Source organism: Perca fluviatilis, chromosome 13 (genome assembly GCF_010015445.1).
Source record: "Perca fluviatilis chromosome 13, GENO_Pfluv_1.0, whole genome shotgun sequence".
Lineage (NCBI taxonomy): Eukaryota > Metazoa > Chordata > Actinopteri > Perciformes > Percidae > Perca > Perca fluviatilis.
Window position 1 is genome coordinate 25,576,215 of NC_053124.1, and position 15,698 is coordinate 25,591,912.

At 42.0% G+C, this 15,698-nt stretch overlaps 2 protein-coding genes across 9 annotated transcripts; one reads left to right on the plus strand and one right to left on the minus strand.

Annotated features, from left to right (window-relative positions):
- The first annotated feature begins 298 nt into the window (after positions 1 to 298).
- zbtb22a (zinc finger and BTB domain containing 22a) lies at positions 299 to 5,022 on the plus strand. 3 transcript variants are annotated; one of them, XM_039821210.1, is made up of 4 exons: positions 299 to 797; positions 1,514 to 1,732; positions 1,885 to 2,650; positions 3,423 to 5,022. In XM_039821210.1, exons 2-4 carry the CDS (start codon positions 1,526 to 1,528, stop codon positions 4,538 to 4,540), a joined length of 2,091 nt encoding a protein of 696 aa, XP_039677144.1. In that variant the 5' UTR covers positions 299 to 797; positions 1,514 to 1,525; the 3' UTR covers positions 4,541 to 5,022. The 3 variants fall into 3 exon arrangements, with proteins under 3 accessions (XP_039677144.1, XP_039677146.1, XP_039677147.1); XM_039821212.1 differs by having other exon boundaries at positions 299 to 458; XM_039821213.1 differs by having other exon boundaries at positions 300 to 797; positions 3,426 to 5,022.
- Positions 5,023 to 7,944: 2,922 nt separating this feature from the next.
- mbpa (myelin basic protein a) lies at positions 7,945 to 15,359 on the minus strand. Of its 6 annotated transcripts, XM_039821222.1 has the most exons (7): positions 15,096 to 15,359; positions 12,867 to 12,959; positions 12,379 to 12,405; positions 11,087 to 11,107; positions 9,188 to 9,271; positions 9,057 to 9,077; positions 8,514 to 8,634 (listed from the first exon to the last, which is right to left on the minus strand). In XM_039821222.1, the coding sequence occupies exons 1-6, from the start codon at positions 15,213 to 15,215 to the stop codon at positions 9,075 to 9,077; spliced, it is 348 nt and encodes a 115-aa protein (XP_039677156.1). In that variant the 5' UTR covers positions 15,216 to 15,359; the 3' UTR covers positions 8,514 to 8,634; positions 9,057 to 9,074. The 6 variants fall into 6 exon arrangements, with proteins under 6 accessions (XP_039677154.1, XP_039677155.1, XP_039677157.1 ...); XM_039821220.1 differs by lacking the exon at positions 9,057 to 9,077 and having other exon boundaries at positions 7,945 to 8,634; XM_039821224.1 differs by lacking the exon at positions 11,087 to 11,107 and having other exon boundaries at positions 15,096 to 15,358.
- Positions 15,360 to 15,698: the final 339 nt, after the last annotated feature.

Here is a 15,698-nt window from a genome sequence, read left to right on the forward strand (position 1 = left end):
GCATCGTAGAGCCAGCCCACCAAAACTAAAAATAAAATACGTCCTGTGCCAGTTAACGGTGTTTTTTCCTACGCGACAGCGACACCTCTGTCGCTCGGATCAGAGGATGCTGCAGATGTATTTCCATACAGATGCACTGCGGTAAAAACGGCCGCGCGTGTATGACTGAGCAGATCCAGTGTGTGATGGCTATTTAAGCTTCTGCCCCGCTGCTTTTAAACTGATACTATTTTAGCTTTGTCTGTTAACCACTGCAGGGGCCTTACCTAGCGTTTATAGCACAATGAATGAGCGACATGGGCTTTGGTTGTGGTAGCTGATATTAGGGTGAACTGGCCCTTTAAGTGAGCTCCACTGCGGCGGGGGCGGGGTAATGATGGCGTCTTTCTGTCAACAGAAGATGGTCACATAACGCTGGATTGATCAGTCTCTAACTTCCAATAACTGCCCGTATAGTTGTGGGTTCCGCTTTTATAATACCATTAGATAATCTTGCAGCTAAATCCGTGGGTTAATGTGGCCAGTGTGATGGTATTTCATAACAATTCAACTTTGACACCAAACACCCACTCACGTTGTGTGTGAGGATTGCTGATGCTGTTTTGTTGTCAACCAGCTAGCATCAGCTACGCCTACGGGCAAGCTGCTGTTAGCATTTACGAGTTTGCTTCTTTTTCTCTTGTTTCACAAACAAGCGATGGTATTTATCTGGAATTCACGAATAATAATGTTGTGCTGCAAATAGCCAGCGACGTTCCCTATAAAAGTCAAAAGCTCGACATACCGACATATCAAAGGTAAAGTAACTAAGCTAACGTTAAATGCTAACACGCTAAAGCAGACCTTCAGCAGACTTCATGTTAATAATAGTGTTTTTAACAACAACCATTTATGTGACGGGCCATGTTACAGTAGCTAACATTAGCTAGCTAAATGTGGTAGTAATCATCAGGTGGAAGCTTTATTTATTTATGTTTTTGACTGTTGCAGTACTTTGCTTTATTGTTTATTTCCTTTATTATGTTTATTGTATGCACCAAACACCAAGGCAAATTCCTTGTCAGTGAAAATGCATTTGGCAATAAATCTGCGGTAATTCAGATTCTGATAACCTATGTTTGTGTCAGCCAGTAGCAGCCAAACATGCTTTGTGAAGTGCATACAGGCCGTCCTTATCTCAGTTTGTTTATGATGTTCTAACAATCCTCAAGCTAGCACGTTTCCTATTGATTGCAGAATGTGATGCTAGAGATTATTGCTGCATTAGCTAGCTAAATGTGGAAGTGATAATCAGGTGGAAGCTCCCTTACTTCACATTCTTTTTACTAATCAATACAGTTTGGGATACACAACTGGTTATCATTTAACTAATATCTTTATTGACACCTACTTTAATCTAATGGTAGAGCTGACACAATTAATCGATTATATAAAGCTACCGTATAACTGAGTCGACTGACAGCAAAATATCAGATAGGTTAACCACTTTGTCATGTTTTAATCTTCTCCATAGTTTTGTGTGACCATGGATCCGACCTGCAGTGCTTCGGCTGCTCAAGCTGCTTTAACTGTCCAGGTGTGTTTCCCCGGTGCCCGTGCGGCTGTTTTGGATAATCTGAACCGCCAGCGGGAAGAGGGCAGGCTGTGTGACCTCTCCATCCAGGTGCAAGGACAAGTGTTCAGGGCCCACCGCTGTGTGCTCGCTGCGTCCTCACCTTACTTTCATGACCAGGTTAGTCAGGGTACATCAGTGTGCAATATATTGTCTGTACTGATTCATTTATTTATAATAAGTTATTGTTGTTTTCACTAACCCCATATTTCTGTCCAGATGCCCAAAACTTAGAAGTCCAAAAGTATGTCTTTGTTCCTCTCTCTTGACAGGTGTTACTGAAGAATGTTACAACTGTTTCCTTACCCTCAGTTATGGACCCAGTGGCCTTTGAAAGTGTCCTGAGTTCTGCCTACACAGGCCAGCTGAGCATTGTGCTTGATGACATTGTTAACTATGTCACTGTGGCCAGTTTCCTCCAGATGTGGCATATCGTGGACAAATGCACTGAGATCCTGAAGAGGCCTCGGCCCCCAGCAGAAGTCAGCCCTGGAGAGACCGCTGCAGCTCACCCTGGCACGGCATCTCGCCAGCAGTCCCCGAGCAGCACAGACTGCTTATATCTGGAAAGGGAGGAAAGAAGGAAGGAGAGAAAGCCTGATGCCTTGCCTCCCTTAGCTACATGGAGACGTCCACAGCAGTTTCCTAGATGGGGGCGGCCACGGCCTTCATCAGCCCAGAACTTGGCTGACTCTCAACTGGACACCCTCCCTTGCTATACAGAGAGTGATTACACCAACTGTGAGGAGGCATGGGTATCGAGCCATGCCAAAACAAGCCACTTTGCTCATGATGGACCTGGCCACAATAGCCGGTACCATGGGGGGGTCCCTTGTGGTGAAGCATTAAAGCAGAAAGTCAGGTTTCAACAGCGAGGAGCACCGCAGAGTGTTGTTAGACGGCTTGATAAGAACAGAGAGAGCGGGAACATTGATGAGACACAAGAGAAGAGGAAGAAGAGAGAGACTGAGGCAGATGAGGGAGTCGGAGAAGCGGCGGTGGAGAAGAAGGGAGGCTTTGCACAAATGGGACACTGCGGTAAGATACAAAAGTCTTACTTCACTTTAAACACAAATAGTATGTCTCTGTCAAACAAAATGATGTGTGTGTGTGTTTTTTCTGCTGCTGGAAGCAGAGGGCTATTTGAATACAGGGAAGACAGAGGTCTTCATGTATTCATAGGGCTGCACGATATGAGGAAAATATCTAATTGCGATTATTTTGACTGATATTGCGATTGCGATATGATTCACCATATTGGAGGGAATGATCATTTTTGTATCATTATTCTCATTTTCATTGAAAAATATTAAAATTAAAAAAATGAAAATGATTAAAGTGTGATTTTTTTTGCGAGGATCTGTACAAAGATTTTTTCTTTAGTCTGTAGGATAGGATTTGTAGGCTGGGACGTCCTTCCAGCACCACGATACTTAATTGAGAATGGTTTGACACACATTTTGCCTTTAACAAATATTGCGCCGAGTTTCAGTTCCAATATCAAAACTTTACTCTGTTCAAAACCTTCTTTAAGAAATGAAAACATGTTTTCTATCGAACCCTTTTTCTTTTCATATAATAAAATAAGCCAGCATTCTCAAATGTTAGTGTTTTTTCCTCATTCACAAACAAATGGTTTGCCTAAATAAATGAAAAATCAGAAATCAGACTGAAAAGTACAGTACCACCAAAAAGTATTGAGATTAGATACACAGCCTTATAGTGTGGCTGTTGGTCCACGCTGGGTCACACATTACTTCTCCTTGTTCTGTCCATAGATTTGATTTGATTTTGTTTTACGTTTCTCCAGCAGACTTCAACCCAATTTCGAATGAGAATGTAGGACAAGTCACGGGCAAGGCGGGTGTGGAGGAGACAAAGGAAAAAGTGCAAAGAAATTTGGTAGGAAAAGATCCTTCCTCAGACCTGCCTAGTGTTCATGCTTGCCAAACAGGTGAAGCAGTTCTGGGCCCTTCCTGTCCAGTCTCGGCCCGAATGCAGTGGCAGACGAGTCCCTGGTCTCAACAAGAGCAGAGGCCGCAGGAAGTAGAGGGTGGCAGCTGCAGTAAAGACGAGGAAGAAGACGATAAGGAGGAGGAGGATGTGGACTTTGAATGTTTCGCAGAAGGGATGTTTAACAGAGACACATATGATGAGATTGAAGATGGCACAGGACAGGTTTCCCAGAGGCCTTTAGTGCCTGTGTCTCCTGACTTCACCACGGCAGACTCGGAGGTCAACTGGCCCTCCACCAGCGTGGGACAGGGTAGCTCATTGACCCCCACCTCAAGTCGGCATTTGTCTCCGTCCTCTGCTGCATTTCCGCCACCCTCTTCACCCCCGACGCCATCTTCGTCCTCCTCAGTGTCCCTCGCTGGCGCCCCCTACACGGGCAAAGTCCACTTCTGCCACTGCGGAAAAGCCTACACCCTGAAGAGTATGCGTGACCGGCACGTGAAGATGCAGCACCTCAATCTACGGCCCTTCGGCTGTCCCGTTTGCACCAAGTCCTTCAAGATGAAGCACCACCTGACCAAGCACCTCAAGACTCATGGAGGGCTGCGGCCCTACGAGTGTGGCCTGTGTGGGAAAAAAGTAATTTGGAGAGACAGCTTCCTCAGGCATCAGGCCCGATGTGAGAGACTTGCCTCCAGCACCTCAGCTAACAGCAACAATGCAAGCACAGCTGCTGCGGATATGGATGACAGCTACAGTTATGGATTTGAAGACGGGGTTGCTTTTCTTGCAACCGGAGGACAAGTGAAAGTGGAAGAGGTGGACTTTCACGGGGAGATGGAGGACGGGATGCATGGCCTGTTGGGCAGTGTGTCTGGGATTGTGGATGAGCTAAGAACTCAGTCACAAAACTTGGACACCGGTAGTCATGTTTTTAAAGAGGAGGCGAGTGAGAGCTTTTGCGGAAATTAAACATCATTGTTAAAAGTCTATAAATAAAGAAATACATGCAAGAAGGACAATGCATTACATGATGACTTCAAAAGTCTGCGGACACAAATCATTGAAGGCTTCTTTGAGCTGCCGCTTTTTTTTTTCGTCCTTTTTATGTGCATTATTTTCATGTCATGGATAAAAAAAAGAAGTAAAAAAAAAGGAACAATCATGCTTCATTCAAGTGGTCCTTTTAATGTGTGCAGTGCAAGGTAGCCTCAGTTCTTGTTTAGTGATGCTGTAAACTTTACATCTATGTTGTGAATGTACTTCTTGAGCCAGATTTAAGTTCAATGCATTTTGCACATAAATGATTTGCCATCGATCTACATTAGAAAAATAAATACAAGGATATGAAGGAAAAAAAAAAAAGTTTTCTGTGCCATATTGATGTCTCTTCCTACTATGTAAAGGAAAGAAACCTTGTTCTATATGGTAATAAAACCAGTTGTTGCAATTTATTCTAGAACACTGAGGCTCATTTTAAAACATTGTGGGTCATTCTAGAACACTGAGGCTTATTTTAAAACATTGTGGGTCATTCTAGAACACTGAGGCTTATTTCACAACAGTTCCTTTTATTTTGCAGCACAACGGTGGAGCACCAGAGGTCTCTCTTGCTCAGCAGTGCAGCATCCCTTTCCTAGTGATCAATTTGTGGAAAAGATTGTCACTGTGTTTCAAGGAAGCATCTTCCATTAATTGTTAAAAAAAGACGCAGAGACTCTGAAAGATGACAAGCCAATGAAATGGGACTGTCACTGGGGGACAGCCCAATGGAGATTTCCATTTCATTGACAAACATGAGGTTGTGGCGATCAAAGAACAACTGTTCAAAGAGGAACAAAAGTGTAACATACTGTACATACAGCCAGGTTAATTACAACGCAGCATAGAGAAGTTTGTTGATATGTTTTCTTATTATTCTCTAAGTAAAGTGATCTGGGTTAATTGAATGCTTGAATCACATTGGGTTGAGCTTATATCAGAATATTATTTTTGAGAATTTAATACATTTGTAGGGGATATTTTCTCATACCAGACATCTGCGTGGCCAGAATCAGTATAAAGACAAACCATAGTGAAAGGTTTAGGGTAAATTTAGCCCTTTTGTGTGAACGCTAAAATACATCAAACAGGAAAATTGCCTTTGTGTGATGTGGAGTTTAGGCCACTGAGCCAATTATCGCAGAAACGTTGCATGCAGGAGAGATGGAGCTCTTTGCTAATTGTGGTCTTTGGGGCAGTTGTCCTTGAAAGGTTCCATCTCAGCATTATTTATAATGATGTGAAAATTGTTTTTCCCAGCTGAGTATTATTCTTGTTCAGTTAACTGTAGCACAAAATGTTTTCGGTAGTCTGTAGAACACTTTGATATTAGGATTACTGTCTGAGATAGATGATTGGCCTCCAGAGGATGTTTACAGAATGTGTGGGAGTCTTCAGTTATGGATCATGGGTTGAGTTTGGGGCTAATAGAATACATACTTTATTCTTTCCCTCTTCAGTTATGTTGCTGCTCAGCAAACCTTGAATATGGCTAAGACATGATGTTGCAGTGGGGGGTTGAGAAAATGTTATGCATATCAAACGCTTAATTTCCTGCTTTCTGGTGATTTTTTCTGCAAGAATATGTGCCTTTTCTGCATCAAGTTATGGTGCGAATGTCTTTTGTTTATGTAAAGGAAATTATTATTAGATATTTGGGGTGGCTTGCACTGGCCAGCTTTAATTATTGGGGGGGACTGTAACCCACCCCCATCCCCCCCCTGTAAATTACACCTATGGTCAAAAGATGAGTAGGAAAGACAAGAGGCACTTTGATTCGTTCCTGTAATATTAAAGGAAACGTTTCACATTTTGGGGAATATGCTTGTTCGCTATCTTGTCAAGAGAAGCCTGAAATCTGTGCGACATAATGGAGCTGCATGGAGCCGGTAGTTGGTTAGCCTAGCTTAGCATAGTCTCGCTTTGCCAGACCTTCCTCCACAGCGCTACGGAGGAGGGTCTGGCTAGTCCACGCAGCAATCCGGGATGGGAGAAAAACGTCCTCTTGTTTATTGGCATTCATTTTAAATCAATCAAAATCGTCATGGCCGGCGCTAAGCGCTGCACGGAGCCCCGGTGTCGCTGGAAAATAGCCTCGGGAAGGAACTTGTTTTGGTGGAAGCTGTGTACGTTCAAAAGTTGTTTTAGTCGTGCAACAGAAAACTCAGATTGGACAGATAGTCTAGCTAGCTGTCTGGATTTACCCTGCAGAGATCTGAGGAGCAGTTAACCATAGTCCTCACAAATCCACCAGAGTTTAGAATTCCAACACAAATCCGGTCGAAAAAAAGGACAACCGGCAGAATTTCCAGTGGCAACGAGGCTATCCCGGAAGTGGAATGTCTTTGATATAGACTAAGATTAGCATAAAGACTTGAAGCAGGGGGAAACAGCTAGCCTGCCTCTACTTTGGCACATAACCTCCCTGCAAAATGACTTTCTTGTCTTTACACTTTGGTTTTTGTACAGCAAAAAAATACAAGATACAATCTGATAATAAGTGAATTGTGAGATGATGGTAGGCAGATTTTTCCAGTGTTGTTAGTCTTTATGCTAAGCAAAGCTAACTCTCTCCTGGCTCCAGCTACATATGTGAGAGTGATATTTTTTCTTCAACTCTCAGCAACAAAGTGAATAAGCACATTATCCAAAATGTAAATGTAAAGCTAAGTGAAAAATTGTCTCATACTGTTTGGCTACATACAAAAATCCCTAAAAAGGGAAACAAATTATGTAATAAAGACAACAAATTGCCAGAACTCTCAGATTTTAAAACATTTAATAACTGAGAGAAGACATAACATGTTTATTTCCAGTTAGGCTAAACATTAAAAACATAGTTTTACATTAAGAGGGGAAAAAAACACTCCTGTAGCACCACCACGTCAGCAAAAAAAAATAAAAAAACACCTTTATATTTCTTTTGACTTTTCCGTTAAAGTGAACAAACAAACAGAGCATGTACAAATGGGAGTGGCACTGTGATTTGTTGTGTTATGAACAAAATGAAATCAACAAATAATGCATCAGAACATTTAAAATCAACATACTGTCCTTTAGTACTCCTCCAACCATCTTGGTGCTTCCGCCTTTAACCTTTGAGCCACTTACTATCTGACCATCAGATAAACTGGTGTCTGTCTGTCATCTTCTCAATTAAACACAAATAACATTAAAAGTTTAAACTTAATTTAAGATGCAAACAGATAACTCACAATAAATTAAATCAAATGGAAAAGCTACTCTATAGAAAAGAGAGCAGACATTTTATGGACATTCTTTAGTTATGTAACAGTGCATTTGAAAAGGGCATTTTATTTTCCGATAAACTTGAATGTAATCATACTGTACATGTTTATTAATTACACTGAACCATAATGAAACACAAACAGTATCATTAAAGCAATATTAGAATCCATCATATACTGTAGGTTTTTCAGGTGTGTTTTTACATGCTTTGCAACATACGTTTCACTCGAGCACAACAGCCACAAACAGGACCACTCTTTGTCTAGATTTCACGTTTGGTGTGTGAGTGGTGTTTCTAAAAAGCAGGGACATACATAAAGCGTCACTCATGTACAAAATGCAGATGACGGGAGACAAATAGAAAAACAAGCATCTGGCATGAACCTCAGACAGCACACACTAGCACCATCAGACAAGATACTCAAATGGGAGAGTTTTTACAGTAAGATAACTAAAAGCATGACCAAACCTCTTATAAACAGCTAGACAAGATATCCGTAGAAGTAGGATTTTTAAAAAAAGAAGAAAAAAAAGGCACAGTGACCAGCTACATCCCTGGAGAGTGGTTTCCTACTCTGTCAATGTCACTGTCTAAACATACAGGAGGATGGTGTTAGTGGGTTAACGTTTCTTGAGGTTGTGAGTCCGCCGCTTGCAGATCTGTTTCCCCTCCTCCGTCTTGTCCCATCGGCGTAGGATCTGTGGTGTGGTCCTCGGCGGAGAGCTTAGAAGATGGTGCTCCAGCGTTTAGGGGGTGGACGGGACTTGGTTTCTCCCTGGAGAGAAGAAGAAGGAAGATGATGAGGTGGCTGTGAAAAATAACATGTATGTTCTGTCCCCAGAGATGGCTTCTAAGAGCAATCTGGGGTAATGTATTTTTTTTTTGTGTTAAAACCGTGCTGAAAGATTTGATTGTCGAATACTTCACATTAATTGGGATTCAACGACATCATCCACACTGAAAATAAACCCTCAGAAGAGTCGAGGTAGATGGCAGTTGCAGTAAAAAATAATCAACGAATAGTTTGTGAGAAATGTAATATCTAATTTTACATGTTGTGTCACTGTAAAAATGAAAATGTTGCTCTTAAGCTCGTTAGTTTATTATGATGACAGGCTGCTGTGAAAGCGTGTTGATGAAAGAAGATGAATGAAACTGAAATGGTGAATCATTATACTGTATTGATTTATTACTCACTGATCTCTGCTGAGAGCATCACTGTTGCATTTGGGCAAACAGACAGGAAAGAGTGTTTATGAAGCCCAGTTTTACAGATCGAAAGAGGAAATGTTGATTAAAACAATGAGGCAAACGTGCAGTAAGCTCACCAGGCTGAAGATCCTGGACAGTGTGCTTTGGTCTCTGCGTCTTCTGACCGGCGACTTTGTGCTCTCGGCACGCGGCGACGAGGCCTAGAAAAAGACGCTCTATAAGCACAGATGGAGACCTGAAAAACCGGAGCCTGAAAGCATGTTTGCTGCTCTTGATGGCCTTTTGGTTTTTACGAGATGAGACACATTTGACCTCAGAGCATCAGTGTAGATGCCCCACTACTTCACCAAAATGCCAAAAACAATTGTTTAAAAATGTTATAGAGGGCACAATGATTGCTGTTGGACAAAAAAAACCCATATCCACAAATAATAAGTCTTTCAAAAATGAAGAAAAGACTGCATACTTCCTTATTAGTGACTAAACATTTGCACTTTTTGCACACAGGCTATATCTCTTTGTTTACCATCCTATCCTTTAATTGCATTGGGGTCAACCTTTTGGTATTTGGATCTTAGTTTTCATTGGGTTTTTAAATCAAGTTTAAAGGTCTAAGGTTTAAATTAATAATTTAAACTGTTTATTGATCCCCAGTGGGGAAATTACAATTTACACTCTGTTTGTTAGAAATCACTACACACAGGCCTGATATACACACAGACATGCTCAGGACCTATTCAGGCACAAATGGAGAGATGTCAGAGTGAGTGGGCTGCCAGTGGTGGACCAGCGCTCCGAGCAGTTGGGGGGGTATGGTGCCTTGCTCAAGAGCACCTGGCAGTGCCCAGGAGGTGAACTGGCATCTCTCCAGCTATCAATCCACACTCTGTACTTTGGTCCGTAATGGGACTTGAACCAGCGGCCCTCCGGTTCCCAACCCAAGTCCCTACAGACTGAGCTGCTGCCACCCCAAAGGGTAAGCTGAGGGAAAAACAACAAAACTGCAGGTATGTGGTTTCTCTGCAACAGCAGCAATGTGATGTGGAAGAAACAGTTGTGTCTGTGCTTCGATCTGTTATGTGAGAGAGTAACATGTCCGAGATGTGGGTAAAACATGAAAATGGGAAACACGACCGGACTCAGATAGGAGCATCCTTCAAGGAAAAGAAAATGGATAACAAGGGAAAGATAAGGTCGGCTTTGACATGACTGACACAAAGGACACGAGTCAGTAACATATGAATCGGCTGTCCAGGGTCGCCTGACAGATGAGAAGACACAAAGAAGCCAAAAAAGATGGATCGATCGTCATCTCTGGCAGAGGGGATGGAGGTGTTACAGAGAACTAGAAGTATGGAAAAGGAAGAGGAGGAGGAGGAGGGTGATGCAGGCCAAGAGGTCCTAAGAGAAAATGTTTACCGGTTGTGGTTCATAAACAGTTGAGCAGTTTCAAAGTCATCCAGAAGCAGCGAGTCGCTCTGGATTGAAGCAAAAAAGAATTTATTTAAATGTGATGAATTTACCAATAAGCCAATATGTGTTGGTGTGTCAGAAATTAATCATAAATCAATCTTTTCAACTGATCAAACAGTGAATGAAAGTGATTTTCTGTGACACACGTCAAGAGTGAGCTTTGCCTTTCAGCCACTGTAGACGCTGGTGAATCAGCTCTGCTCAGGTATTAAAGACATTTCTCTTCAAGGAGGAAAGCAGTGAAACACACAAAGGAGAAAGAGACAGGGCGAATGTGGAGGTTAGGTAACAGGTGCGCTGCAGACAAAAGACACATTGGACAGATTTAAATGGGCTCATCCATCCGCACACGCACACGCACTCGCACACACACACACACACACACACACACACACACACACACACACACACACATACACACACACACACACACACACACACACACACACACACACACACACACACACACACACACACAGAGAATGGTGCAGTCAGCATTGGGGCTTTTGTTTGAATCGAGAAGGGAAGTTTGTGTGACGTACCAAGCCCAAGACGTCTCTCCACTGGACATGAAAAAGAAACAGACAGTGACATGATGGGATGATGAGATACAGTGAGAGTGTGGTGGCATCTGCATCCACCTCGACACATTTGAGAATCATCCAGGTAAAGATGTTAAATGGCAGCGATATGGTGGTCATTTCCACTGGTGATCACTAATATAGGTAAATACGTCATCCAGTGGCCCCAAGTTTGTATCCACTTAAAATTAAGCATGAGTGGTTGCACCAAAGAGTAACTTACGCCATAAAACCTTACCCTTTTGGTGGGCAGAAAAGGTTAAAGGTCTAGATGTACAGGTTGGGATCCACTCATGTAAAACATGCATTTACATTCTAAAAGTTTAGCCTACAGACATTCATGGTCCCCAGAGGATGAAGCCTACTGACAATGGTGATCTCCTGACTTTTTATATATAGTGTCACCAACAGGGCGAAGTGTTCAATTATTCAATGAAATGTAACCACATACAAGATGAATTAACATTACCATTAAAGTTCATGTTCCCTACAAGATGAATCCGAATGACTTTGATTTCCTTGGAATTTTCCTTTAGCACCATCATCTGGTCAAACTTTGGTTCAAGACAAAGAAATACCTCAACTAAATTTTTTATTAGCTAAACTAATGACATTCCAATCGGTCTTGGCTGTAATTGGTGATAGTGTCAAACTAGTGTTTAGTGCTAACTAGCAAATGTAAGCATGCTAACACAGAGAACTAAGACGCTAAACATGCATTCTACCTGCTAAACACCAGCATGTTAGCATTGCCATTGTACTTGTTAGCATGCTAACGTTGACCACTAGTGTGGCTGCAGAATCTTAGAGTTTGACTATAGGATCTTTTAAAACATTTTGATGGCATACATTTTTGTTTGTTAAAAAAGCGGACAATGCCAGTGAGTGAGGGTCTCCGGGTCAGATGATCCACTGGGGGACAGGGAGTGGGGCTAGCGACGTGCTGTCTGACACAGCATCCTATGTGATACTACCACTGGGTGCTGCCAAAGTTATAAAATCCCACACATAAAGCTTTAAAAGTATCCAAACAAAATAAAATGCTTAAAACAAAATGTCTTAAAAAAAAAAAGATGCAGCTGTTGAATTTGACATTGAGAAATATAATGGAGAACATTTACTATATATAAGGAAGTCTAACAAGTGATCAGAAGTAAATTATCAGTGCATCTCAGCATCTTCCCTCTGCAGCTATACGCCTCTGGAGTGATCAACAAAACAGATATTGAAAACCAAAAATAAATGAGACTCACCCTGGATTTAGGACGAGGAGAGGAAACCTGAGAGACACCAAGCGACAACAACAAAATGATTGATTGCACAGGGAAATAGAACAAGAAACTCTGTTTTGAAGTAAGCAGATGATTGAGCTGCTGATTGAAACTTTACCCAGTTCCTGTTTTTTTTATCAGTACGTATAAAAAGAGTCAGGCAGCTTTGTAATCACACTGAGGGAGCTGAGGAAAACAATTTAGCTTTGAAACGCTGCCGCACTACTGATGCCAAAAGTTAAAGCCGAAGTTAATCGAAAGAAGACATTTCAACACTCACGCAGTAGCAGGCTTTAAATTGGAGAAAAATTGGTTTGTTCTGCTTTCTGGATAATGCAACTCACAGCAGTCTTAAAAACTGTTTCAAATTTAAATAAAGCTCAGGATGTTAGCATGACACAACAAAAAACTTGATGTACTCGGCTAAAGGTACGTAGTGTATGATATGATGTGTACAATATGAAACTTACAATGCTCCTGAAGAAATGCACCACAGCATTTTCTTTGGTCCGGCGGCGAGCGGAGGACTGGGGTGAGGTGGCCAGGTGACCCCGGAACGAGCCCTGTGAGGATCAACAGAGGTCCAGTTTACATGGCATATGGTATAGGCCTACCATAATATTGAGTAATGATACTGTGAAACTTTTAGGCACAATGTAACTCAACAGCATGGCAAAGTATTTTTATTCACTATTATTGATGATTAATTGATTGATGGTTATTGATAAATCTCCCATTGCCAGACCTATCTCCACAGCTAACCACAGTGCTGTGTCAGCACCTGAGTATGGTCTGGCTACACGGCCTATATATTCTGGGATAGAAAAATGGCTTGTTTGTTTTTCTTTAAACCATTCACAGCCGTCCTGGGCAGCGCTAAGGTCCGATGGAGAGAGAGAGATAACTCAAGGGGGAGGGACATCCGGAGCGTAAGAGACTTATCCCAGCAATGTTCCGTACATCCGACTAATGATGAAGTAGCTTTGCGGCAAGAGCTTGAAAAGACATCAGTTCTATTCTGAAAACATTTCCCAGCTGCGCCATACCTCCTAAGATTATTATAATTACAGTAGTTTTAAGGTCCTCCTGGGCATCAAGTCTCACAATGAAAGGACTATAACCATGTGCGACAATGGGTAATCTGCAGATCTAATCAGATAGAGGCAAGTAAAATACTAAAAGGAAACAGCGTGTACGGTTTACAGTGCGAGAGTGAAGGATGGTGTAGTCGACTACAGTGTGATACAATGTTTCAGAGATTTATCAGGTGTAGCTGGCTGACACACTGGCATTAGCACAACCTCCAGAACAATCTCACACATCTGACTCTGTCTCTGTGCAGTCTGACAAAAAAACACACGTCTCTTTATCCTAATGAATGTGTATTTTCAATGTAAATAAAGTAACATAAGCCTGAAAAGATCCTTTTGATATGTACAGAACCCTATCATCATAGCTTTCTTTTGGCACTGTGTTATATTACAAGTGTAGGATAGAAAGAAACATAAGAGGCACACGATCTAAGAACAAACAGTAAAAATGCACACACATCCACAAAAATGAAAAGGTGAATGTATGAGAGCAGCTCTGACTCCTGAGCTTAGAAAGAGTTTTTTTCTGAGGTTTTCTGTCTGCAGCTCAGGGCCGGGCTCACACTACAAACTAAATGTACCTGCACCGTGGTGGTGGTGGTGGTGCATCTACTGTAGACTTATCATAGGCCATGTGGGTATAAACATGATTTCTTTAACTTAATGTTTAAATTTAAAACCCAATTTGGAGGAGTCAAATAACACCACAGGCCAAAGGATACATGGAGCGAGACTGACCTGATCTACTGGAAGAAGTTAAAATGTACAAAGAGAACGCAGATAAAAGTGTTTTTGAAAACCACTACACCAACTTCAACATTTTGGACCCAGTCAACTGTTCCATTTTTATAACTCTAAGGAATTGTTTTTAGATCAACATGTATGAGAGATCAAGATAACTCTAAAGGAAAAGCTTGGTTGGCAAAAAGAAATAAATCTTCTATCCAGAAAAAAAAAGGTTCTGAGAATAAATATATTAAATGATGTAGCATCTCGTTTCTCACTAAATATGTGGAAGTGGAACTTCGCCTCAATATTCAAACGCAGGCCCTAAATGAGAGAATCGACGATCCAAATATGAATTAAGGAGTTTCTAGTCGGTCATAGTGCTCTGCATCCTTTAAGCAGCTACCGTCAAAAAGCCCAAACTGAGAAAAGTCTCTCTTAATATTATTATTATTATATAAAAGTTTCTGGAAAACTATGGAGACAAGTTGAAGAAGTTCAGATATGCTGTTCACTGAAAACCTTGAATCTCCAGATTCGGTGATTTTGCTTTTGTTTGTGTGTGTGTTACTTCATGGATTAAAAACCATTCTCTCACATCTTAAACCTATAGCTCACAGGACAGCGACAAAACAGTCCTTGACAGATGATCAAGTAGTTATATGGAGGAACTGAAATTCTTGGTCCTGGCTTAGGCCCCACTGACTAAGACAATCGCTAACAAATGTTTCCAAATTCAACAAAGCACTAAAAACAAATACAATAAATAAAAACTTTTTTTCTAACATTAAGTTAACGTTTTAAGAGGCATGGAGCAGTGATGTTCAATAGGAGAAACCGCCCCTGAACTATCCCTTTAGATGCAGATGCGTGGATGCTCACCTTGCTCCTTTTCTTTTTGTCTCCCCCAAAGAACTTGGTGATCTGATCCATAAGACCAGGGTTCTTCTTTTTCCTCCCGAGCCCAAAGGTGCTCTGCCCTGAGGTGCTTGCCGTAGCCATGCTAGTACAGTAGTTGCTGAGGTTGGATGGCGTTGACCTCTTTCTAACTACTCAGTAGTCCTCTTCCAAGCCAGTCCACAGTACCAACACTGGGCTCTGCTGCTCCTTCGGGATGGTTTGCTGCTCTTCTGACGCACGGGGGCTGTCTTTGAAGGTGTCGTCCCCTCGATGAGGAGGGTCAGGTGGTGATGGGGCTGCAACGACAGTGAGGTCCATGTCTCTGGCTCAACTCCAGGCATTCTTTGGAGCTTCAGTGGCTGTGTCAGTCACTGCCGCCCTCTGCATTGGCCCGGCCATTGTTCCTCTCCCCATCTGCTTCACCCCGGCCGCAGCGACAACAAGGGTTATCTCTGAGTCTGCACTAACACCCTGATGCAAAGCAGCCAGCAGCACTGTGCCGCCATTGTTGAATTGGCCTTGTATATCCTCTCAATGGATTGTGTTTAAATTGGATGTACAGTCACCCAGATTAACAAATGGAGA

Coding starts and splice junctions, on each gene's coding strand:
- mbpa (XM_039821220.1), bottom strand. CDS start 15,215: ATGGCTACGGCAAGCACCTCAGGGCAGAGCACCTTTGGGCTCGGGAGG. Junction 12,960..15,095: donor ACAAAAAGAAAAGGAGCAAG/GTGAGCATCCAC, acceptor TGATCCTCACAG/GGCTCGTTCCGGGGTCACCT. Junction 11,108..12,378: donor CTCCTCGTCCTAAATCCAGG/GTGAGTCTCATT, acceptor TTTCATGTCCAG/TGGAGAGACGTCTTGGGCTT.
- zbtb22a (XM_039821210.1), top strand. CDS start 1,526: ATGGATCCGACCTGCAGTGCTTCGGCTGCTCAAGCTGCTTTAACTGTC. Junction 1,733..1,884: donor CACCTTACTTTCATGACCAG/GTTAGTCAGGGT, acceptor CTCTCTTGACAG/GTGTTACTGAAGAATGTTAC. Junction 2,651..3,422: donor TGCACAAATGGGACACTGCG/GTAAGATACAAA, acceptor ACGTTTCTCCAG/CAGACTTCAACCCAATTTCG.